Here is a 24,949-nt window from a genome sequence, read left to right as displayed (position 1 = left end):
GAGATTGAGATCTTAGGGAGAAATGTTCTGCTGTTCAGGTGGGGAGGCCCTGGCCCAGGCTGCCCAGAGCAGGGGTGGTTGCCCCATTCCTGGAGGGGTTCCAGACCAGACTGGATGGGGCTTGGAGCCCCTGATCCAGTGGGTGGAACTGGATGGGCTTTGAGCTCCCTTCCAACCCAACCCATTCCGTGATTCTATCATCTTTTCCTTTTGGAAAGCTGAGATTCTTTATTTCTGTACAGCAAAGAGAAACCGCGCCGATAAACTTCGCGATCGCTGAGGATGTATCACAGAATCACGGAACGATTTGGGTTGGAAGTGAGCTTGAAGCTCCCCCGGTTCCACTCCTCGGCAGGGCCAGGGCCGGGCCCGGGCCATAGAGCGGCGTGCCCGCCCGGTGGGGCCAAGTGCGGAGGGGGCGGGGCGATTCGGGGGCGTGGCCATTCGGGGGCGTGGCCGCGTGTGGGAGGGGAGGGGCGATGCGGGGGGCGTGGTCTCGGGGGCGTGGCGATGCGGGGCGGTGGGTCTGCGCTGCGGGCGGCGCTGCGGGCAGCGGCCGGGGGCGGCCGGGCCGGGGTGAGAGGGGGCACCGGGGGGAGACGGGGCGGGGAGACGGGGAGGGATGGGCTCCACCGCGTGTCCCGCATTTCCCAACTCGTGTGCGGGAGCCGGGGGGGGGGGGGGGGGGGGGGGGGGGGAGGGGGAGGGGCCGGGCAGGGACACCGGGAGGGACGGGGATCCACGCGCTCCGCCCTGTGCGTCCCATTTCCCACCGCAAACCCCTTGTGCGGGAATGGGGGAACGGGGTAATGCGGAGAGATGGGAGGGGACGGCACAGGAGCACCGGGGGGAAACGGGATGGGACGAGGGGTGTGCGCGCTCCACCGCGTGTCCCTCCTTTCCCACCCCCTGTGCGGGACGGGACGGGACAGGGACACCGGGGAGAAACGGGGGTTCCAAAGGCTCCAGCCCGTGTACCCCCTTTCCCACCGCCATCGTCTGGATTGGGGGGGGGGGGGGAAACAGGAGGGTTCAGGTGTTCCACCCTGTGTGGGATAGGATGGGGCGAGGAGAAGAGGGTCCCCCTGCTCCCCCCATCCCCTGCCACCCCCCCGTGCGGGAGCGGGCGAGATGGGCTCAGAATCAATAAAGAAACCCAACCAGGATCAAATATTATTTATCTCCATAGAATGGTTTGGGTTGGAAGGGACCTCAAAGCCCTTCCAGTCCACCCCCCGCCATGGGCAGGGACACCTCCCACAGGATCAGGGGCTCCAAGCCCCATCCAACCTGGCCTGGAACCCCTCCAGGGATGGGGCAGCCCCCACTGCTCTGGGCAACCTGGGCCAGGGCCTCCCCACCGAACAGAGGGGTGTCTGTTGGAATATGGAGACCAAGTTTGATGCAGGCAACCAGTTGTAGTGTTTGGCTTAGGAACAGGTTGCAATGGTGACATCCAGGTTGACCTCTCCAACCCATAATGTACAGAAACGCAGCCCAAAGCATCAGGATTTGCTTGCCGAAGAAAAAGGAGAGGTGGGAGATGCTGCTGGCATTCTGATGCAGTGGGACGTGTCCCTGCCCGTGGCAGGGGTTTGGAACCAGATGGGCTTAAAACTGGATGAAACTTAAAAGATCCCTTCGAATTCAAAGCATTCCATTATTTTTGTCAAAAAAAGTACGCTGTAAATTTGAGTTGTGGCATTGTCTTGTGACCTGTTGTCTTGTCACCTGTGAGGCCTCAGGAAGGTGACTGCCACGTCCCTAAAGCTGACGGGGAGCATCCCTGCAGCCAGCCCGGGCGATGAACTTTGTGCAGCCTCCTGGTCGCGGTCCTGGCCTTTGCCATCTCAAAAACCTTGTGATTTTTTTGTTAGTTACCCTACTGAATTTAATCTTGTGCCAGATAAAAGAATGTATTTCAAGGCAGTCATTAGCTTTGGCAATTTGTGTCAATGTTCAAGAAGAATGTAAGAAATCCACACCTGCAGCTGAGGTACAGCAACAACAAATCCGATATTGGTTTTCTTGCAAACCCAGTGCTGTGTTTGTAGCCTAAAGAGACCAAATTACCTTGATTTGGGACTTGTAAAGCGTATCTCCTGGGCTGGATGTATCTTACTGAGCACAAGCCCTGGTGGTGATGCTGTTAGGTGGATTTATGCAATTTGGGGTTTTCTGTCCGTTATGATTGGTAAAATGTTGCTCCTCGACTGTCCCGCATCTTAAAGCCTTGCTCGGGTTGCATTAATTGCCCTAATTGCTGCTTGGCTCGGGCTCGCAGCCCCATCTGGTGGCACCGGGGCTGCTGCTGGAGCAGAGCAGGGGAGGGCATGGAATTCCCTGGAATGTGGAGCTGGCGGTGGGTGCTTCCAGAGCTCCTGGAGCAAAACTGGTCAGCCCTTTTCTGGACATTCTCCCCAGGCTGTATGAGTGCTGGTGCAAAGCCTGAAGCTGTGTAAGGTTTGCTCTGCTGGGGAGAAGAGCTCTTCCCCTTAAAGCACTGTGTAAACTTAATAATATATGTAAATAATGTGCATTTGAGGCCAGTCTTTAGGATATATTGCCGAAGCTATTGCTCCTGCTCTTAGTCTTCTCCTGTTAGGAAAAGATAACTGCTGTTAGGAAAGATATCAAACCTTCTCCAAGTGCCCGCAGGACTTTCCTCTGGCTTTGGGCTCTGCGCAGTTCAAGCGCTGGTTCAGATATTGAAGCAGATGGTACAATCCGTTATGTCTGTGCTCCCAGCATCTTTAGGACTCCTTTTGCTTCAAATAAGCCACATTTAAACTTGCGTGCTTTGCAGAATGTAGTGCTTATATCTGTATCTCAGGACTTCTCGTCATTGTGGCTGCATTGTCAACTTTTTCCCTTTTGATTGTTTTAATTCTAAAAAGCTCTTTGGTGCTTGTAGAACTCCACGGTGCCTGCTCTCTTTAAATCCATTCTTGCTTTCTTAGGAATAGTAGAATATAAGCTAGAGAGAACAGAACACAATCTCCCTTTTTGCTTCTGTCTGTTGAAATAATATGGTGAGGAGGCCCTGGCCCAGGCTGCCCCATCCCTGGAGGGGTTCCAGGCCAGGTTGGATGGGGCTTGGAGCCCCTGATCCAGTGGGAGATGTCCCTGCCTATGGCAGGAGGTGAGGCTGAATGGACTTTAAAGTCCCTTCCAGTCCAATCCATTCTATGATATTCCCAGTATATACCCAGGCTTTTTTTTTAGCCTTACAGTTGTACATTTTGTGTATAATGTAAAAAAAATCCTTTATTTTGATGGCAGAGTGGAATGTAAAATTAATTCAAATGTTACAGCCCCTGGATGGTTGGGATGACCAAGGGATGGGTACAGGTGTGCTCGTGTCCGTGTTCATTGCTGGGACAAAGCCTTTTGCTCGTCACTGGTTTTGTACAGAAGCATTAACCGAACTCACTGACCGAACAGCATCAGTCTTGGCTGGTTTGATTAAGCTGATCTGTGAAATTATAAGCAGTAAGAAACTATAGAGTGACTTTCCCACCTTCTTGTCTTCCTACAGTACATAACCGCAATGTCATCATGCAGTTTTCTTATTGTTGTACAAAAGAGAACCTCAGCCTCACTCGTGGCATGGGTTTGTCTTTTCCCTCAACAGTCCTCACAGTCTCCCGGGCTGACAGTGGAGGAGAGGAACCGAGTTTTACTGGATCTCAAAGCTGCGGGCTGGGCTGAGTTACGCGAAAGAGATGCCATCTACAAAGAGTTCAATTTTAAAAATTTTAATCAGGTAATTACTGTGAGCGGATCCTTGGTTGGATCAGGGTTTTATGGGAATAGCTGAAGGCAGAATTTCACCTACTGATTTTTATGAACTAGCTGCCGTGTCCCCGTTTGCAGTTGTGGAGTCAGAAGCTGTTCCTGTTATCGCAGTCAAGGAAAGATCCCGAGGGTATTTGATCCCAAGCTGGTATTAGAGGGCAAATATTTGCCTTTCGATAAGTTGAAGCTGGAAGTAAATTAAAATTATGCATGTATGCTTATTGATGCTTGTGTTTATGATGACTGTTAGTAGATATTGTATTTATTACGACTTAGGGAACAAATGACAAAAGCGGAGCTATACCTGCATTTAGTCCTGCCGTGAAAAAATTGAACTTGCAGGTACCATTCTGTTCATTTCACATCATAAATGTTCTGTTTACATTATTTAAAGTGTGAGTATTTAGTAAAAGTCAAAGGACCGAGAAATATCTTTTCCTCGGTGCTCTTCCTGCTGCCCTTTGGATGGCGTAAAATCAGGTGTGGGGAAAACTGAGCAGCGGAGCTGACATGAAAGGTATTTCAGATTTATGTTTTGCAGATGATACTGGTGTGATTAATGTATTCATTGCTTTTTTTTTATTGGTTTGCACAGATAATGTTCATGATGCATGGAAAATTCTGTGGCTTTAAAATCTATGCCAGGTTTACAAAGTCTGTGTATGTCAACAGATGTTAGGAATATAAACACAACTTGTATTATAAAGTCTTGCAAATGTGTAGACATGAACTTGGTTTATGTATATTATTTTCAGCATGAGAATGAAATGAAACTTCTGTGAAACAAGAGTTATTTAGATTCCTCAAGCTTTCAGGCTGAGATTAGCTCGGTTAAAAGCGATCAGCAGTGGACTGACTTTGTAGGGCTGACAAGCTAATGACACTTCTGGCTTATGGAATTGGTTTGTAACCCAGAACTTAAAAGCGCTGGTGCTGTTTGTTAGTCAGAAGATACATTTTTATGAAAATGGGCTTTAGAGGTACAATTCTCTGAAAGAAGCTGGAAAGCAGCCTGGGGTCACAGCTGGAAGCCCTTAGTTTCGTGGCTGTGGGTGCCCACCATGCACCAGTCCTGGTGTGCTGGACTGGGTAGTGAGTCTGCTTCGTGTTCCCATTGTCGTTAGCGTGAGACAAGGCTCTTGATGGGTGCATGTTCCAAATCTTGTATAAAATATTAAATGCACCAATGGTAGGGGAAAAATGCAAACACAACTTGCTGGTAGAAGAGAGCTCCTTGTCTAGAAGATCTGTGCTGATCGCATCGATGCATCTTTTCCACTTTATGCCTTGCGATTGCTGCGCGTTATTGCCACTGTTGTGCAGCAGGTAGGCAGCGATGAGTTAAAATTGGAGTCCTTTCCCTCCAGGACTCTGACTCAAGAGCTTTGTGGTTGAGTCGCTTTTCCTGAGCAGCGTGTGCTCAGCAGAAACCACTGGCTGTGGTCAAGGTCTTGGAGAGCAGATGGGCTCAGACCACTCCGTGGCAAATCTCGAGCTCTGCCATACGTCTGGGTGCTGATGAGCCTCCGTAAACATCACCGCTGTATCAGGGTCCTTATTCAGGGCCTCCTTCCCTGTCTGCAGGGAAGAGTATAGCAAGTAGCAAGGCTTTTGGGTCACCAGGAAGGATCAGGAAGGCACACCCTTGTCCGTTCATGTCTTTGTGCTACTGAAGGAAAACATCTCTCTTGCTGTGGAGCGTGCCCTCTGCTTCCCGTCAGAAACATTCAGAATTAGGGTAGAAAGTTAATTTACACCTCCAGGCTGTTTCATTAACTTCTCCCAGTTACTGTTCTGCAAACTCAGAAAAGAAACTGCAGAAATGTTGGGACAAATAGCTAAAAGTTGGTCATTGAGCAAGGGAAGTGTTGCTGAGGACATCCACGTCCTTGGGAATTTCGTGGGATCTTCTCAGCGTTCTATGTCAGTGCAGCCTGGGAGGGGTGGTCCTGCAAAGGGGACAGACCTGGCTTCAATATCTGAATTTCCCAGATTTGTTGCCATCGCGGTCCTGTCTGGGCAGCGGCGGATGGCTGTGAAGGGCTCCAGGTGCGGAGCGCTTGGTTTGGGTCCCGTACCCAGCTGCTCATTTTCACCAGATTTGCAGGAATACCTTAACTCTGAAACTTCCATGTCTCTTGTCAAAGTTGGTTGGATTTGACCAGAGGGTTTAAGGGGCAACTGCCTGTGTGATTGCATTTCCTTGGGTAATCACGCAAAGGCAGAAAACGCAGTTAGGAAATTACAAAGGTGGGCATGGTTGCTGATGGTCAGGTTCAGCATTTACAGCTGCTTTCTTTTATAGGGTAAGTTTTTAATTAAGGTTGTTTTTTTTTTTAAAGAAAAAGTCATGTAGGAAGTCTCCGTAAGAGCTCAAATGTCATTTTTTTAAAATGACAGGAAACCAAATGCTCTAAGAGTTTAAAAAGCTATTTTAAGTACATTTTGTCTTTTGGGCTACAGGACACAGGCGAAAGCTGAGCTTGAGTGGAGGGGACAGCGAGGAGATGCTTTGGAGGATGGTATGCGGGGAGAGCAGAAGCACACGTGTTTCATCGCAATTGTGGAGTCTTGGGTTTTGAGAACTTATTTAAAGATGTGCAAGATGTCTAGAACTATTAAATAAATTATTCTCACTTGGCATTTCCTTTCGAAGTTTGCCAGCTCTCTTGCTTGAAATCCAGAAAAAAAAACCCAAATCAGAGCATATTTTGGTAGATGCCTTTTTTTTTTTCCTTATTAAAATGGCATTTATTTTCCTTTAGCTGTAGGGAGACGTACTCACATTTGCCCTTTTGATTTGATCGTCTTTGTTGTATTATCACAATTGCACATCTGAACGAATTTGGTTGGATAAGAGATGAATACTCTTCATTTGTGTTGGTGATGGTACTTGGTGCCAGTCTGTGATGTGTAATCGGTGTCAGTGCTTCCTTTTGCTACTCCTGGCAGTTGCTTTTTCTTCTGCGCTGATCAAAGATTGGGAAATTTGTTTTTATATACATAGGCAATGTCTTTCATTGCCGCTTTATGTCCTTAATCTTTTGGCTGTTTGGCTGAAATACGTCCACACCTTTTACGTATTGAAAACATAATATCCTTTAACCTACAATCTGTAGAGTTAAAATGAATTTTATGTTAAATATTTGGTTGTGGACCACATCTCCAGCTTTTTATGTGCCACAGCGGCCTTGTGGTTTTTTTTTCTTCTCCATTGTCTGATAGTGAGGTCATTTTCAGTCCTCTGAGAAATTTTATTCCCAGCCAGATGCGGGCCATATATTAAAAGTAGCACCTGTGGCTAATATCACAGCAGCTTACCATAAATTTACATGGTAACTAGGATTATATCTGTCAAGACTGTTAAAAAATGTCTAGATTTAATTTGATTTCCAGTATTGAAGGAGCTCTCCAACATTTTGCTTCATAACTATATTTTAAAAGTTAAAATCACTCCATTGTTAAGTTTTATAGCACTCCCAGTGCCCATTAAGTTGATTTGTTCAATGGGGGTCAGAATAAAGCAAGTTGGCTACAGGAGGATCGGAAACCAACCCATTTGTGACAAATTTCGTCCTCGCGTGTGAATCTTCTCGGAGCCCGGGGACTGATTGGATTCAGGTGCAGCTCATGTCAGTTGTGTTTAACCTCAAAGCCTGGGCAGCCTCAGCCCCTGACTGTCACTTGCGCTCATCAAAAGATGGACCTGTTTTCATTCATTTTGGGGTGAATTACTATTTTTCATGTAGTATCAGTCTCCTTGCTCCCTCCGCTAGAGTATTCCATTAGATTGCCTGTCGAATGAAAAGAAATGTTGGGTTTTATCCGCCTAGGTAGGTGCTGGTTTTCATATAGTCTTTCCTAAACTGCTTCGTTTTCCTTTATCCTTTGAGTCCTCTCACATATGCTGTGATTTGTGCACCTGCGAAGTTATGAAAGTATTTCTTTTGGTAGTTATGTTGTTCACTAACTTCCCTGCGTTTATGAATACAATAACCGATTTACAATAAATCAGAATTATTTATGGGTGGATTTAGAGTTGAGAAAATCTTTGTATCTGAAAATAATGAATTTCTGGCATGTTTGCCTGTTGACATTTTCCTTTATTAGAAGCTGGTAGTGAAGTTTTGGGGACTGGCAGAGGTTAACCTGCAGGCTGAAACGGAGTGAATGAACTGGCTCAAGTGTCTCGGAGCGGAGCACAGTAAAAATATATGATTCCTGGATGGTCACACCTTCCTTGAGTTTATTCTTGTGATTGAGTAAATAACACTCTCGCCTCGGAGTCAGCGGGTCGAGATGCAGCTGCGGGACCCAGACACCGTCCTCCTGCCTGCACCACTGCCTGGCACTGCCCGCAGGAGGCAGGCAGCTCCGGGGCTGGGTGAAACGGAACGAGAAGTTGTGGGGAGACGGCTCCTTTGGAAGCCTATGAGTCTCCTTCCCTGCCCTTGGAGGAAGATGAGATGATTCAGGTGTCCTGCTCAGCGTGTCCTGTTTCCAGTGATGCTTCCAGTTACTGGGCAGCCAGTGGTTTGCTACAGGTGGGAAACTCTGCAAAGCTGGGGAGTCTGTAGCGGTGGAAACAGGGAACTGGATGGCATCTAGGCAGAAATTAAGTCCTTGATGCTAGGAGTTTGGAAATAAAGGATTTGTTTTCTTCCCATGGCCAGTGTGGCTGGAGGGGTACAAGACCATATGCAAAGTCAGCCAGTGCTCCAGAATATTTTTAGACCACTGTTTTGTGGTTGGCAATGCTTTTTTTGGTCTGAAATATAGTTGCCTTAATGCATCAGCAGCCTCTTACGTCTTTTCAAGTCCCTCGCAGTTAACCTTTCTTTATGGTCTGGGGTCCGTTGTTTTGTCCTTCAGTCCCTTCATTAAAGCTTCACAGTTGTAATGCGTACAGGGAATTTGTGCTGGTACAAGTCAGGCAGGTGGTGAGCAGTGATTGTTCCTCTTAATGCTCTGGGGTATCTCATCTCCTTTTCAGCCAGATCCCACCACCCTCCTGTCCCACCTGCTTATGACAAGTCACAGTGCCGATGTCACCACTATAACACCATCATGTCAGTGCCACCAATATCGGGCTGCCAGAATTATTTAAAATGTTACATTAATCATATTTAAATAAAATTGATCATGTTTAAGCTGAAGACTGGGAGTGAAAAATGTACCCTTCATCTCCAAAATGTCCCATCACAGGTGTCGTAGATGTTGCATCAGCTTAGTTTTTGTTGTGACTTAACTATAATTAGGGCTGCCCGTTTTCTTGATGAGCTAAATCATGTGTTTCCTTAACAGAAATCATTATTTTATTGTTTATAATTTTTGGGAAGAATGGCTTTTCTAATGTGTGGGTTTGCCCCACCAAGTAGACCTGTTGTGTCTGTGTTTCAGCAGGCCACTGCTTAAAGCTGCCCAGCTGACCTTTGGGCTGCTCTCCACTTGGCTCTAATACAAACGTTTCCTTAAAAGATGGATTTATTATCACTCAAGCGAAAATTATTACAGCATTTGCTTTGTGCTTGTTTCGTGCGCTGATCTGAAAAGAAATTATTTGTCAGAACGCCTCTTGGATTTCACAAGCTGCCGTGTAGATTTGGAGTAGGAGAAACGTTTCTCCTTTTTTTTTTTCCAGCTGCACGGATTGATTGTTCACTCTGTTCAAATTAAACAGAACAAACGTTCTATCAGCCATGCAGGCAGGGCTGCCCGACGTGTGTACCGAGAGAGAGTGAATGTGAGCGGGTCAGTTTGATTTTAAGTGAAGTTCAGATGTTTTCCTTGTTAAACCGCCTTTAAAAAAGGGCATAATTTTGAATTCAATCGGACACCTTCATTTGGGAAAACGCAGTGAAGACTGACGCTGCCTTTTCTGAAGAGCATTACTCACTCTGAGTAATATTTTAACTTTTCAGTGAAGGAAACCCAGTGTCTTCAACTCCCAATGCATTAAAATTGATTTTTATGGGGGTGCTGGAAAGATGCTGGTTCAATGCAAACATCCCCTCTCCCTGTCTTGGTTGTTTAACCTTTTGCATCCCTTTGCTTTTGGAATAATGCCTGACTATGTTTTCAAACCACTAATTGCCTTTTACGCTAGCAGCTCTCACTTTCTCGTCCTCCCAGGGAAGAGAGGGACGCTATGGGATATTGTCCTCTGCAATTGTAATTAAAAATGGACTCTGGCTGGCAGAGTAAACTAAAATAAATCTACGACGCCCCTATTTAAAAATTAACCATTACTTGCCACAAGCACATCAAACCCACTTAGCGGACATCCGTTAATCCCGCGGTGAGCCGTTTCAGGCTTTAATGCACACTGTTTTACACGTTAAGGGTTTTGAAGTCGCGGGCCGGCGCTGACCTTTCGCATCTGCTCCTCTCGCAGTAGGAATCTCCGCTCGCCGCTCCCCGTCAGGGCGGATTAACATGATGAAGTGCAGCGCTTCTGCTGGCTGCAATTTCGGGTTTTGATCAGAATTATTTCTTTCACAAACAATCACGTTTGGCTAAAACATTACATCTGCTCTGAAAAGCCACTGGCAGGGCCGCAGTTTATCGGGGTGAAGCGAGCGTAAGGTTTTTTTCATTCCTTTTTTTTTTTATAAAGCTGCAAACCTGCTTCGTGTAGGGTTTTTTTTCCCCCTTCTTCCTCCTTCCCTTGCTGTTTTCTTCCTTTAAGTTTGGTTTGGCTGAGATGAAAAGTTGATGTGGGCAAACACAGACATAAGGAGGAATTTCTCTTAGACGTAAGGAGGAATTTCTCTAGACGTAAGGAGGAATATCTTCACGCTGAGGGTGAGGAGGCCCTGGCCCAGGTTGCCCAGAGCAGTGGGGGCTGCTCCATCCCTGGAGGGGTTCCAGGCCAGGTTGGATGGGGTTTGGAGCCCCCAATCCAGTGGGAGGTGTCCCTGCCCAGGGCAGGGGTGGAACTGGATGATCTTAAGGTTCCTTCCAACCCAAACTATTCCATGATTCTATGAAACGTAAAGCTGGCTGTGATGTCTTGGAGTGGTTTGGTGAGGAACGCGCTGACAAGCGTGGAGGCCCGTGCTGAGTCAGCATTGCACCATGGGGTTTGAGTGCTGAAAGTGCTTTGTAGGAAAACATTATTTTATTCCAAGGAGCAGAGGGAAAAGTCCTGATTTCACGATCCGTTCAGTAAACTGTTAAATGTGTGTCTGTGTATGACCAAGGTGTCCCTGGTCAGGAGAATCTCTTCTGTGACGTAGCGGGTTGGCGCTTGTAGCGAGCACAGACACTGTTAGTTGTACAAGCCCAAGATGTTGTGTTTATGCGTGTGTCTCGTAATGCCCAATCTGGTGGGAAAACAGAGGTGTACAAAGGGTTTCCCTTTGTGGTGTGCTTGTATGGATTTCTAAAAGAGAGCTGATGTTCACTGGAGGACTTGGAATTAGGATTTGTCTCCCCTTGTGAGCCCACCTCTCTGTTCCCATGTGTACAACGGTGTGGGTTGCCCAAAGGAACCCTCGTATCTTAGTGAAAAGCCAACCAACGAGAAAAAACTGTGGAAGCTCTCCATATATTGTGTATTGAATGTACTCTGCCACTTGCGGGCATGTGCTTGGAGCACACAGAAGGGGCTGAAGACAGCTGAAATTGCCAAGTATAGGTTGTCTATCTAAATTGGTGGCGGTTAAATGAGCCTGGTTCTTGATAATGTAACTTCATGTAGCTGTCTTTGTCCATTTCTCCATGACCTGCTCCAGCCGTTCTTCCAATACCAGAGACAGAAGAAACAGCACAGGTCTAGGTGACCCACGGATCACACAGGGGATGGTGGCCATGGCAAACCAGGCAGGGTACCCAACTGCTTAGAGGCTGAAGGATGCCCTGAAGAGAAACTGATTGTCTGGGAAAATGCTTGATCTCTCCTACTCTTTTTTTTCTTTCAGAGGATCTGTCACTTCTAGACTTGAAATGCCTGTCTGCAAAATAGTATTTGAGTTTTATAGTGCAATATAAATTAAATGCCTGCCAGTGCTGGCCCAGGTAAGTCTCCTGCTAAATTCACTGCCCCCATGTATCCTCTACTCTCTTCTAATCTAGAGAGCATGAAGACCCATTCTCAGTTGAGTGACACAATTCCCTGACTGGATCTGCATTAAATGTTCTTCAGTTTGCTTTATTTCATAGCATCAGGTCTTTTTAGATTCTGGCTTGGCCAAGAGGGTAGTTGGAAGTCCTCTCCAAATTCCTTGTGCCTCCATCATGATTTCTGCGTTGCATGTTTGAATTGTTGACCTGATCTTTAAAAAAACAAACCAAAGCCAAAAACCCAATAGGGTAGTGGGTAGGAGGGTAGTGGAAGATGAAATTTTCATGAAACTGGCTGGGTCTTCTCCTAATCTGTCATAATGCAATGCCTTTCTTATCATTCCCTGATGTTTTCTGAGGATCATAAATGGCAGAGATTTAGAGGATTCTCATAGACAGGATATGGTTGTCCTTGGATACTCAGCGGAGAAGATTTTGGGGTTTAAACTGGTAGTACTGGTGTAATCTTGGCCAAAAGACCAAGGAGAATTTTGTCTGAGTGGTCCGTAAGTAATCAACAGCGTGTACGGTGTGTCTTCCGAATGAAAACATTCATCTGCATACAAGTAAAAAGAAACATTGGGGGAAATAGTTTTGTTCTGCTGTAGCCAGATCTGTTCCAGCCATAACGTGGTGCGATGGGATAATGAACTTCACTGTTCTTCTACACTATACCCAAGCTCTGTAAAAGTCAGAGGATTTGAGCACCTTTGTGAAGTGAAACGTTCATATAGTTTAATTATTGGACCTGTTTTACACTGGCTTCATGTCGTGGGTGGGCACGGTGCAACCAAGGATGGTTTATTGTCCAGGCAGCAGCATCCTTGTGCAGCACGAAGCGCGTTGGTGGGCAGAGCCTTGGCAGAGGGTTTGGATGCTTGAATTCAAAACTGGGGAGTAACTGCACCTTGTTAGTAGTTTGTTTTTATAGTGGTTTGCATGATGGCTTTATTACAGTACAGCCGGAGTTTGATTTGCTGGGCCAAACATTTGCTTTAACAAGTAAAATTATCATTGTTCTCTCAGTTGCACAGCCAGGAGAGTTTATTATTTTAAGTGACTGATTGCTTTAGCAGGTGCTCAGTTAATGGAGGCTTCGCTGTATTATTTAATGGTTTTAGGTAGGGTGCAAAAAGCTCATTTTAAAAAGTCATGTTTCTTGAAATAGTAATTTTATGTGGTGTAAACCTCCTAAATGTAACATTTATATCCCATTTTTGAGCACAAAGCACACAAAAATGGCTTGAGAGGTGGAGAGCCACGTTTAGCTGACTATGAGTAAGAAGAGAATTTCTTCCATATTTGGGTTCAGTCCTGAAACCTGGGATTATTTTCCTTCTTTTTCTCTGAAATTTCATTTAGAGATCTACATTTTTTAATAAAGAAAATATTTATGGGGCTATGATTACCCAGAGTGCTAAGGAACTAGGAAGGGGAAAAAAAACCAAATGCTTATTTTGAATATTTCTGTAAGAAGTGATGGATCACACCCAGCATGGGACCTTGTTCCCAGTTTGGTTGGGATTTAGGACGCCTACTTATTTTGCAGTAGTCTTTATGGGCAACTATAATAAGCAAATGAATATATTTTGTATTAGGGTTGTATTGAGCCAGCGAAGTCTCGGTTTGAAACTTTTATCGCTTGCAGAAATAAGTTTTTATGCTGCTTTAAGACACCTCCGTGTTCTCTCACTTCTACTCCGTCAAGTCTATAAATCTTTTTGGTGGAATAGGCGGTTAATTTTGATGTGAAGTCTGTTCGTTGAATCACTGAGAATATTATCTGCTCTCTGTTCGTGAAATCCAGGTGCAGCCACTTATTGTAATAAAAATGAGAATAGGAAAAACGATCCTCAGCACCGAGGCTGCTGGAAAAGTCAAGATGTGACCAGGAAGAAGGTAATAGATGTAACATTTTGTATCATATTATCACCAATGAGAGAAAAATAGGTCTAAATTCAGCAGTTATGAAAATCCTGATAGGAACAGGCTTAGAAAAGATAAAGTTGAGGTTCGTTGTGCAGATTGCACACGAGGGTATTTTACAGACTTAGCGAGCACGAGGGGGAGAGGAAAACAAAGCAAGGAGAAGGCTCTAAGGGCAAATCAGTGCTCTCTACCTTCCTCTTAGTCCTTTTTCTTCCATTGATCCCCATGCCCCTTGGCTTAGCTGAAAATTTGTATTTGTTTTTCAGACCAGTTGAACCTCAGATGGGGCAAATTACACTTGCACCTGCTTTATGGCCACCCTAGGTCACTGCTGAGCTTGGGATATGAAGCCTTTGACTTAATCCTCTTTTGGAGAGCTGCCTTTCGAGCATCGTCCGGATGGTGTCGCGTCTAGTGCCGCACCTGGTCTAGATTGTGCCGGGCGAGGGTAAACTTCCAAGCGGCTTGGGCTTTTCCTGGGACAGCATTCCTAAAATTGCCTTCTGTCATCTCCTGCGGCTCTTGACATTGTACCGGTACCCGCGTGAGAAACGTTCCCGTTGAGGGAAGGCCGTGCCTCTGAGCTCCACTTCTCTTTGCCTCCATTTATTCTCCGTGTTCTTCAAATTGGTAAATCATATGACAATAAGCAGAAACGCCCTCAGTGAAGAGAGAAGGGGAAGCTGTTGTTTATCTGGTCAGGTGGTTTAGATTAGCAGTGATGCTGGTCTGTATTATGTTACTTTAAATCATAGTGTCCCAACAGGACATAAATTATGAAGATTGTTACAGTATGTTTCATCCAATGTAAGATCAACAAATTGCAATAATTTTTTTAATAGGAAAATCAGTGCTTTGGCAAGGTTATTGTTGAAGAATTTAATTTAACTTGAGCTTTGCTTGCGTTATTTCTTAATATATAAAAACTATTTGCATAATGTATGAAGTATAAACATTTTTAGAATCAAAGGCAAGAATGCCTTTTCCAAGATTACATAGAGTGGCAAACTACTTAGAATAGATCAGTGTTTGTGCTTTTGCTGTCAAAAATGTTTGATATAGAACTGGTGAGCTAGTTTCTTCACGGATATAATTGTAAACAAGTGTTGGGAGGCAGAAACAGCGTTCTTTGTAGGACATGGTGCAAAGGTTTTCATGTACGCTGCTGCGGATCTAACACGGAGAGTAGTGTTTACAGCTATAAAATGAATATAAATAGGTAACTTTTTTTTGGAGAGCAAAACAGCATTTCACTTTTGTATAAATGATGTATGCAGATAAGTATGGGGGATGCAAGCAGTCGGCTCTGGATGTTAAGAGAGTATTGTAAACACAGAAAAGCATAGACAATTAAGCTGGAAATTGTAGTTGTGGAGTTTTTTTAGTTTCACGTTTCATTATGAAGACAGAAATGGCACCTCACTGCTTGCCAGTATGTCTGTAGTAATCCTCTTCCATCCTTTCCCTTTATTACTGTCTATCAGAGTGAGGTGTCCTGCATTTCCCCAGCCGGGAGCGATACCGGGGGAATGGGAAGCTTGGCTCCATTCACAATATTTTGCTGCTCAAGCTATTAAAGAGGAGAAAAAAAACTTATCTACCTGTGATTTGTTAGGTGGTGTTCACCTTCAGGCCCTGCTGGCTGCCCGTGCCGGGGTGGAGGGGGATGGAGGGAGTAGGGAAATGCAGTCCCAACGCCTGAGCCAGCTTGTCCGTTGCTTGCATTCTTTCCAGAGAGATGGGGACGTGAATAATCTGAATTTAGCTCTGTTTTGGGACATGATTTAGTTGCATTCTTAAGCACTGTTCTTGGAATGGCATTGAAAAAAAGGAAGAGCGGTGGGAAGGTGTTCCTGATTTATGTTCTGAACGTACCCAGACAGGGCCAGAAAAAAAAAAAAAAGAAGAAAAGGGGAAAATCTCTAATGCCACGTGGATTCAGTGTCCCTGGGGATGGTTCAGGCAGGATGATGATGCCAACAGGGAAGAATCCCAAAATGGGCATGTGTTTTTGAAAATGAATACCTGTCCTCCTGGGCTGCCATCACCTTCCTTAATATTAATACTAGTTGGATTCCTCTTTTTTTTGCTCAAGGATGGCAAAAATTGTCACTTTCAGATGAAGAGTGTGACCTTGTGAGATGATTTTTGCACGTTTGTGAGGTAAAAGTCTTTCTTAGTGGAGTAAACAGCATCAAAACGAAAGAAACCCTGGATTTTTCTTGAGAGCACAACAGAAAATATCATGAGATTAAATCAAACCCTCGTGCCTTAACTAAACATAACTTAAAATAGCTCAACATTAAAGAGCTTTTCCCTTTTATCTGCGGCCCTGTAGCTCACTGTTAGGTAGTGGTGGCAGCTGAGTGTGTGAAAGCTGCTGCAGTTTGGAAGTGAACCTTAATGATGTGAGTTTATTGTTGTTCTAAGTGTCAAACTGCTAAGGACAACACGTGCTGTGTAGTGGGTGGTTTTTACTCGGCTAAATGGAAAGCAAATGTGTGAAGCATAGTCATCTCTTGCCTTGCATGTCGCTGTAACTTGTTTTATTTACTCATTTCCCACTGATAACTGATACAGATGCAGCGCGGGTGGGTGGGGAAGGGAAGACAGGTAGCCCTCACACTGTAGAAGGTCAAGGTTAACGCTACAGATGGGAGGCAGAAACCTTAATGTACTTGTCATTAGCATTGTGGTTTCCTTAGCTGAGTGTCCAAAGGATTTAAGAAGCCCGAGTACGCTCTTTGTAGCGCGTGCATTTTCAAACAAACAAATAAAAAAAGTGGGTATGGTTGTATTATGGAGCCTTTCAGCTGTTTTTCTTGAGTATCTCCACTTTTGAGTCAAATACTGTCAGCTGCTTTGTTCTGGAGATGCACTGGGGTAATCCATCACCGGGGACTCGTGGGCGAGTGATGTATTAGCGCGACATATCGACCTGTGTTGCTTTGATGTATAACTCATCAAGATAATGTTGGCAAGCATTGTACAAAAGCAGAGTGTTTAAAAAGTATTAAGATGAATTGATTCCTTGCTTAAGAACTGTGAAAGGAAGAATAATAGCAGATTAGCTGTGGGATCCTGTGGTTCTCCCGGCACTGAGCTTTGTGCAGTGCAGAGGGGTGGATGGAATTTCAGCTTTCCTCCCACTTCTGACAGCAGTGCCTGGCCCTGGTTTTCCTATTCTCAGGCAACAAAAGTCGCCTTAAATCTTATTTTGTGATAGCGTATTTTGTTCCTTTCAAAAGCAGTTTGACCAGTTCTGAAACATTATGTGATAGCTACATTTTTTTGAAGTATGGTTTGGGGTTTTTTACTTGATCAGGTCAACTTGTTCTTGTAGGAATAGCCTGGATTTTTATCTCATGGAGACGTACTATGGCTGCTAGTATTTCAGAAATGGTCTAGAAGTGATGTTAAGGCTGAAACACCATTAGTTTTTAGTTCCTTCTTTCAGGATCTTAAAAAACATGAAGGGAGGAGACGTACGGGTGTGCCTAAGGCATCTCCTTGTCTGTGCAGGGTTCCTCCACTCATTACTTCTTCTGTTACTCTTTGTGGTTCGTTACAGGGACTCTGCAGTCTGCCATCACTTCAGTGATGCAATGTACTTATTTACATTAATCAGGATGTTATTTTAGGCCAAATGTCCTAGAAGGATTAAAGGTTTCGACCTAGAAGGTTGAAATTGTCTGCCTAAAATGCCTGTTACTGAAATCCCGGAATGCTTTACAATATTTAATACATCAAAGCCTCTTTTACTACTTCTTACGGCTTCTGGAAAATGCACAAATCCTTTTTCTCCCCTCCCTTTTTGTGTTTGAAGGGAAAATGTGAAGAAGTTCATCTTAGTGGCTGAGGGGCTGCAGAACTCTGTTACTGATTTAGTAAAAGTGAAGGTTAATGTCGTCAGTGAAGGACTTGCCCCACTTTCATCAAGAAAAGTGTGATGGTCTGATAAACTCTGCCCACCAGTGCGGTCTTGACAATGATCTTGCACTGCAGACTGCTTAATAATTTTCATTATTTTTAATTAAAGTTGAAGAAGTGCAGACTCCTGCTCAAATTAAGGTTGGTTGTGTTGCCGGAATGTGGTAATTACTTTAATTGATCACAAGATAGTTTCCTTGATCACCAATTAGACCAAATTACCGATCAAGTTTCAAGACGTGAAGAAATGTCCAAACTGATTTTATGTAATAGTGTTTTCATATCTATTCAAACCTAAATATCTTTTCCTTCCAGAGCCAATTGTATTTTCCCAAAGAAAGGTTACGACTCTGCAAATATAAAGGTGATTCATAAACAATAGCGTTCCAATTAATTTAATTAGCAAAGGAAGTATTTAGGACCTTAATGGAGATTGCACTGGCGAAATTGCTCGGTAGAACTGTAGCTCATTTTCTTAGTGGGAGATGCTGTTCACGTACAATTAAAATAAACCAAAATGCAAGAAGTGATTTGCTTTGGGGAATTTGCAGTGAAGGAGAACGTCAGGGTGTGCAGAAAGGTGGGCACGTCTGGTGGGTGTGCATGCTTCGTCCTTCGCTGTAACACCCAGTTGCCCTGACTGGGACAGTCAGGATCAACTGGAGCAGCAGGACCTGTCCTGGGGAGGGTTCTCTGCACCATAATCCATTCCTTTTCGTGACTCGGGCAGCCCCAAGTTGAGCAGAAGATACACAGTGTTGAGACCAATGGCTTTTTTATCCAGCTGGAGGCTTTTTCCCATCTGCAGGGGAAGAGGCGGTGGTTTGGCGTGGTGGTCCATGGATCGGTGAGGATACGATTGTCCATGGATGGATGAGGATATGGTGGTCCATGGAGCAGGAGGATTTGTCATCACAAAGCATGAAGGAAGGTCTGCAGAGCAAGCAGACTTGTTTGCTCACGTAGTTCACTGTCTGCTTTTCATCGGAGCAATGATTATTGCCGCACAATCAATGAGCTGTGATTGTGTAGTGTGACCTGTGTATATCCATAGGTGGGTGAGTCCCTGGGATGGACAGACAGACACTGGCAGGGCGTGCATGAATCCAGTAGGGTTTTCATACATTTAATGTCTTTTTTCCCTTGCTGGTTGGTTGCGCAAAGGCAATGTAGTTGCAGACGCAACTGCTGTTTGAAATTGTTGGAGACATTTCAGTGTATAGATTATTGGAAACAGCATTCTTAAATAGCATTTCTGTTAAGCAGGAACACTCTAAAAACATTTAAATTCGGAACTGTTAATGCAAAAGTGTTCCATATCATTGCTAACATTGATTGCACCAGTTGCAACTTTCTGCTTCTAACTGCGCTGCTGTAACAGTTGCGAATTTTTAAAAGCAGTTGTTCACTCCAAGTAAAACTAAACCAAGCTTCAAGCCAGGGAAATTAGATTTTCCCGAATTTTGGAATGCTCTTGGGTCAAAGAAAAAAGCTTTTTAACTGCTGACAGTTTGGTGATTTCCAACTGACAAACCTCATTGGAATGATTTTCCCTGATTATAACGTTTGCATTCATTTGACTGGCAAAGCGTCTAACAAAGTCATACTTCATCCAGGCTCCGATGCTTTTTTTTTTTACTTAAAGGTTTTTGTAATTTGTGAGAGGAAAAAAAGACTTGAAACTATTATCAACCATTATACGTTATTCGTACACCACATGTTTGTTTGAAACGGCCGTTGCTTGGTGGAATGCGGGGATACACTCTCTTCCATAAATTAGCACTAAAAACTACCTAAATCAGGTAGGGTTTTGTTGAGCTTTTTGTGTTGTAATACGAACCAGACTAGAACGTGGACGTTGCTTTAGCTCTGCACGTTAATTCGGATCCTGAACCCCTGTGGATGGAGCTCAGTATGAACAAAGCCCATTGACTTAGAGGCGATCTTCTCGCGCACCAAGACCCTTCAAGCCCCGCTGCATAATTGTGTTCTTGATTTACCTGGACATTCTAATTTTTTTTTTTATAATGCAATGATTTGTTCATAAATGTTTTGGCAAGGACTTGCTATTATTTTCTTCTGGAGCCTGTGATAAAACCCGTGCCCCGGGGGAGCGTGCTGTGTAGAATGAAGGGGCAGAGGATTGGGAAAACTCTTTTAAATCATTTCAAGGGAAAGCCCTTCCTCATAAAGCAGAGGGGCAAACCCACCCCAGTGAAATAAATAGCAAAACAGTTACGAGAAAGGAGAGGTTTCTGAGAGCTGATATCCGTCTAGCACAGGAATACTGTGCCGTGATGCTTTGTTACAAACAGCGCGTTTCTGAGGTGGGATAAGAGGTTTGGGATGGATGTTTAAAAATCATTGTTGGATGCCAAAGGTAAAATCACTGCTCCCATGCAACAGCTTTGAATCCTGGAGAAAGTATTAATAACATTGAGCAGAGTGATATACCGGGCTCTGAAGGGATGATCTGTCTCAGGAGATGCATCAGTGGGATGGGAAGGTGAAATGCTCCTTGAACACTCACAAACTCGAGGTGCAGCGATCTGGAGCATCTCTAGGAGTTTTTGACATTTGGAAGTGAATCTTGCAGATCTGCCAGCACTGGCAGGTGGAGGAGTATTTTCCTCTTTGCCCTTTCTCTCTTTAGGCTTTCGGATTTATGACGCGTGTTGCTCTACAAGCAGAGAAGATGAATCACCACCCAGAATGGTTTAATGTCTACAGCAAGGTAACGTGTTCACCACCCCTACTTACAGGCATGGCAAGTTAAGGACACCAAACCACTGGCCCATCCTTGCTGCCTTTTTCTGTAGCTTATATGTAAGGAGGAGTAGGGGAATGGAACGAGACTGTGTCTTTATAAAGAGATTTTAAAGACATTGAGGTGTTTGTCATGGTGATGTGGCCCCAGGAATCAAGCTCTTTGCCGCTGTTTGCTACCAGCTGTGATTCGGACCTGTCACTTCACCTCTTTGGCCGAGATCTAAAACTGAAATAGAAGCCTTTAAACTCTTGTTTGGCCAACCTGAATAAATGCCTGTTTTGAAAGTACTGAACACTCAGTGATTTTCATTCCTTTCTGTGCAACAAGTCGGGAGCCCAGCGGTGTAGGGTAGCCGACCATCGATGTGGAGGAACCTAAATGAGAGCCTGGCAGTCACAATTTTGATTTTTTTAAAAAAAAATGTAGATTCCTATGTCTCAACATAGCAGCTTATAAAATTTGTTTATACTATTACCTAAGTGGTGGTGGTCTCCTATTTACAAGGGTTACAAGGTACACTGCAGCCCTCGAATGAAAGGTGCTGTGTGCAGGGGGGAAATTATTGCTCTGCCTTTATTTTCTAATGCTTCTCATTGCATTATATTGAGGTGTTTGCTTTAGCATTGGGTGAATATATGTCAGTCCTGCCAAAAATATACTAAAAGTACCTGTGGACGAGCAGCCTGCGGCTGGGAGCCACCACCCCCAGGGCAGGACATCCCCAGGGTCATCCCAGCACAGGCTCCTCCTCAGCCCTTTAGGTCACCCTGTTTAAGGGGACATTAAATCATCACTGGACAAAGTCCTGATTCACTACCCTTCATTATTTTCTTGGCTTTCCAGAATATTCAGAATTTCTCTTCTTTTTCCTCTTCTCAAAATCTCAGTCAAAGGTGAGACAAAGTAACGCCCAACTCGTCATCTGGCTCAGTCTAAACAAACCCGTGCAGGCGGCTGTGTCACAGCAAAATGCACCAGTCTGTTTGTTTTTCTTTTTGAAATTAATCTGCAACAAGCTCAACATTTTTTTTCACCTTCAGGCTGCTGGTTTCTAACAAAACGCTTGAGCCCCTGACTCGGCTGTTGGCAGTTTGGTCACCGGCCCAGGTTCTTCGTGAAACCCGTCTGTGGAATTTAAATGTAAAGAATGAGTTATTTAATCAGACACCTCTTCTTGGATGAATCCCAAAAATGCAAAGCCTGTTTTATTCTGCGGAGGGGCTCGCTTTGATTCAACTTCAGGCTCTGTTAAGCCTCCTCACCTACGTCTCCTGGTTTAGATGAGCAGGGAGCATCCAGCTCACTGCTTGCAGGGTGCGTCATGTAAAGCCCTTTCAGTACAGAGACACACAGTGCTCCTGGTGAATTGCTGCTCAGAGTACGTGGACAAGATCAGAATGGCTTTGTAACCACTTTCTTTTCCTTTTTGACAGGTTCAAATAACTCTGATTTCCCATGACTGCGGTGGACTGTCCAAGAGAGATGTGAAGCTGGCTCAGTTTATTGACAAAGCTGCTGCCTCGGTGTAACCAAGATGAGAAAGGCTTTTATACAGTGTCCACTAATATTTTGTATTTAAATGGTATCCCCGTTCCTTGTAACTCTTGATTTCACAAAACCCCTGAGACAAAACATTTTGTAAAAGGAGTGACTTAGCTTTGTTGGTCTTTGAGACCTCAGACTGAAACCCCTCTGCATGTCTGTGCTTGTCCTTTGCCATTGCTGGCTCTGCCTGAGGATATAGCAGATAAACCACCAACAGATAAGTTTGAACAATCCTACTCCAGAAAGTAAAACCAACTGGAATGAAAGCAGGAGCCCACCCACACGCGTTGGTGTTCCTCGAGCCCCCAGAAGCTGAGCCCGGTGGCAGCTACTGTGCAAGCGTGCTCTGTGCCCAGCCACTTCCCTCCTATAGTTCTGTACATCCCTGCATTTCAGACAACGTAAAACCATCCAGGCCAGGTCAGTCCCCTCTGGTTTGGTACCTCAGTCTCTGCCGGTGACCAGTGGCAAGTGCAAGGGACACTGGTGAGAGCAACACAAGCAGCTTATGATGCTTCCTTGAAGTTGCAGCTCAACCAGCAGTTACAGCTTTGCGTTTTGGTGTTTATTTTGTGCTTATCTGATAGCTCCTCAAACCCATCTGCCCTTCTGGTATCCACAACCTAGCAGCTATATCCACCAGAAGTCTTGCTATGTGCTTGAGAACCAACTGAGACGCAGGGCCGCATCCTGCAGTTGCTGAAAACTTTAGCTCTGGTCCAGCAAATATAAAAAAAAATCCCAGTGAGCTTCTGGCACTCACATCATTAAATGAAACCTGTGCTTAAGTGCTTGGCTGGGCTGTGTTAGTGCTCAGCACCTTGCAGGATCACGCCGTTGTTTGTGTTGTAACGCTCCTCTGCCTTCCAGATCGGGGAAGGGGTAGCTTGGCTGAGCGCCCGGAGCCACTGGCCGGAGCTGCCGGCGGTGAAAGAAGCGGCATTAGCAGGATTCTTGCTAAGCTGGGCTCGGCTGAAGCTATGCTCACCCTTTTCTTTCTTCGTAGCCACAATTACTCATCGCAAATGTTGCTCCAAGAGCTGCACATCCCACTGATGAGGCTTAAAATAATTTCTTTCATGGTTTAAAAGTCTTTGGGTTTATCCTATGATCCTCACTGCTGCCGGCAGGGAGATTTCAGCCTGTGTCAGGCTTACAGAAGGGCCGCTCGCTCTGCTGTGCCGCTGCGATGTCCCTGCGAGGAGCTCTGGGTGCGGAGCTCCCGGGAGACTGACACCTCCGAAATGCCTGAGTGCATCGCTCGAATGACACTGGCGGCGCAGCTACTGAGAAGTGAGATACTGAAGTGAGCACCAAAATCTATATCGGGTGTGTATGCGAGATGTGTGGTCGCTCAGATATTTGGGATGCAAAATGCCACCAGCTGCCACGCAAGGATTCGCGTGGATAAAGTGGAAAGGTATTTTGGGTTAATCCTTAGCAAGTGCGCTGCCACATGCTAATTGGTCGCAGGCAGTGTGATGTTGGGGTTTATTGTTTGTAACCATCCTTGGGAGAGCAAGTTAATACCTACAAACACCCAAATTCAAGCTACGTGCTCAAATGTTCTTTTCTTACAAGTGCCTTTCCCCAGCGAAGCGGCACATTTCCCTGATATGGTTTGAAAATGGTCACTGGTGTGAGGAATGAGTAAAACTGAAACAAACGAGCAGGCTGTGATGTCTCCGGTTACTGGTGGGGAAGTGAAACGAGCTTCACCCAAAGTTTTGACAACATCTCTGATGAACTGTGAAAACTCTGTTGTTCGAAGTTGATATATGAGGCATGCGCTGTGAATCAAACCAATAAAATCAAATTCCTCCTTTGTAATTCGTTTCTTTATTATTATACATATGTGACAAAGCTGTTTAGTTTTAAGATAAATTTAAGATAAATAGTATTTAGTTACTGGGAGGTCTTTGGTTTAGAATGTTGATATTTATTTACATACTCAGGGGAAAAAAATCCTCACCAACTAATGTAGCTCAAAGAGCTGCACTGCCCAGCTATGGCATAGGGCTGTGCAGCTGCGGTGGTTTGCGGATCCTGATGGGCAAAGAGGCAAAAATAATCAGAAAAGAGGAGGATAGCTTTGAAACGCTCGTAGTTTCTAGGCCAATACTTGTTTAGCCACAATTTCTTGTTAACTTCTGGGGCGTCTTCCAGACCTGTGAGTGCCTTGTGTGAGTGTTGCTGGGCAACACTTAATAATAGAATCATAGACTGGTTGGGGTTGGAAGGGCCTGAAAGCCCATCCAGTTCCACCCCCTCTCCCACTGGATCAGGGGCTCCAAGCCCCATCCAACCTGGCCTGGAACCCCTCCAGGGATGGGGCAGCCACCCCTGCTCTGGGCACCCTGGGCCCTCCCCACCTGAACAGGAAAACATTTCTTTCTGAGATCTCATCTCAATCTCCCTTCTTTCAGCTAAAAACCATTCCCCCTTGACTTATCCCTGCACTCCCCGATCAAGAGCCCCTCCTCAGCTTTTCTGGAGTCCTTTTCAGATCCAGAAGGTGCTCTAAGGTCCCCCCAGAGCCTTCTCTTTTCCAGGTTGAACAACTCCAGCTCTCAGCCTGTCCTCATACAGGAGGTGCTCCAGCCCTTAGATCACCCTCTTGGCCTCCTCTGGATTTGCTCCAACAGATCCATGTCCTTCCTGTGCTGAGGACTCCAGAACTGAACACAGGACTCCAGGTAAGGTCTCAGGAGAGCGGAGCAGAGGGGCAGAATCCCCTCCCTCCCCGCTGGTCACGCTTTCTTTGATGCAGCCCAGGACGCGGTTGGTTTCTGGCTGCAGGTGCACATTGCTGGCTCATGCTGAGTTTCTCATCCATCAGCACCCCAAGTCCTTCTGTTCGGGGCTGACCTCAATCCATTGTCCTTGGGATTACCCCAACGCAGGTGCGGGACC

General features: G+C 45.3%; 1 protein-coding gene across 1 annotated transcript; it reads left to right on the top strand.

The window, feature by feature from the left end:
- The first annotated feature begins 504 nt into the window (after positions 1-504).
- On the top strand, positions 505-23,866 carry PCBD2 (pterin-4 alpha-carbinolamine dehydratase 2). The gene is made up of 4 exons (XM_054079306.1): positions 505-576; positions 3,635-3,766; positions 20,375-20,455; positions 21,925-23,866. Exons 1-4 carry the CDS (start codon positions 511-513, stop codon positions 22,018-22,020), a joined length of 375 nt encoding a protein of 124 aa, XP_053935281.1. The 5' UTR covers positions 505-510; the 3' UTR covers positions 22,021-23,866.
- The last annotated feature ends 1,083 nt before the right edge of the window (positions 23,867-24,949 follow it).

This window comes from Cuculus canorus, chromosome 14 (genome assembly GCF_017976375.1).
Source record: "Cuculus canorus isolate bCucCan1 chromosome 14, bCucCan1.pri, whole genome shotgun sequence".
In the NCBI taxonomy this organism is placed as follows: Eukaryota; Metazoa; Chordata; class Aves; order Cuculiformes; family Cuculidae; genus Cuculus; species Cuculus canorus.
Note: the sequence above shows the minus strand (reverse complement) of the source record. Positions and strands in the feature narration are given on the sequence as shown.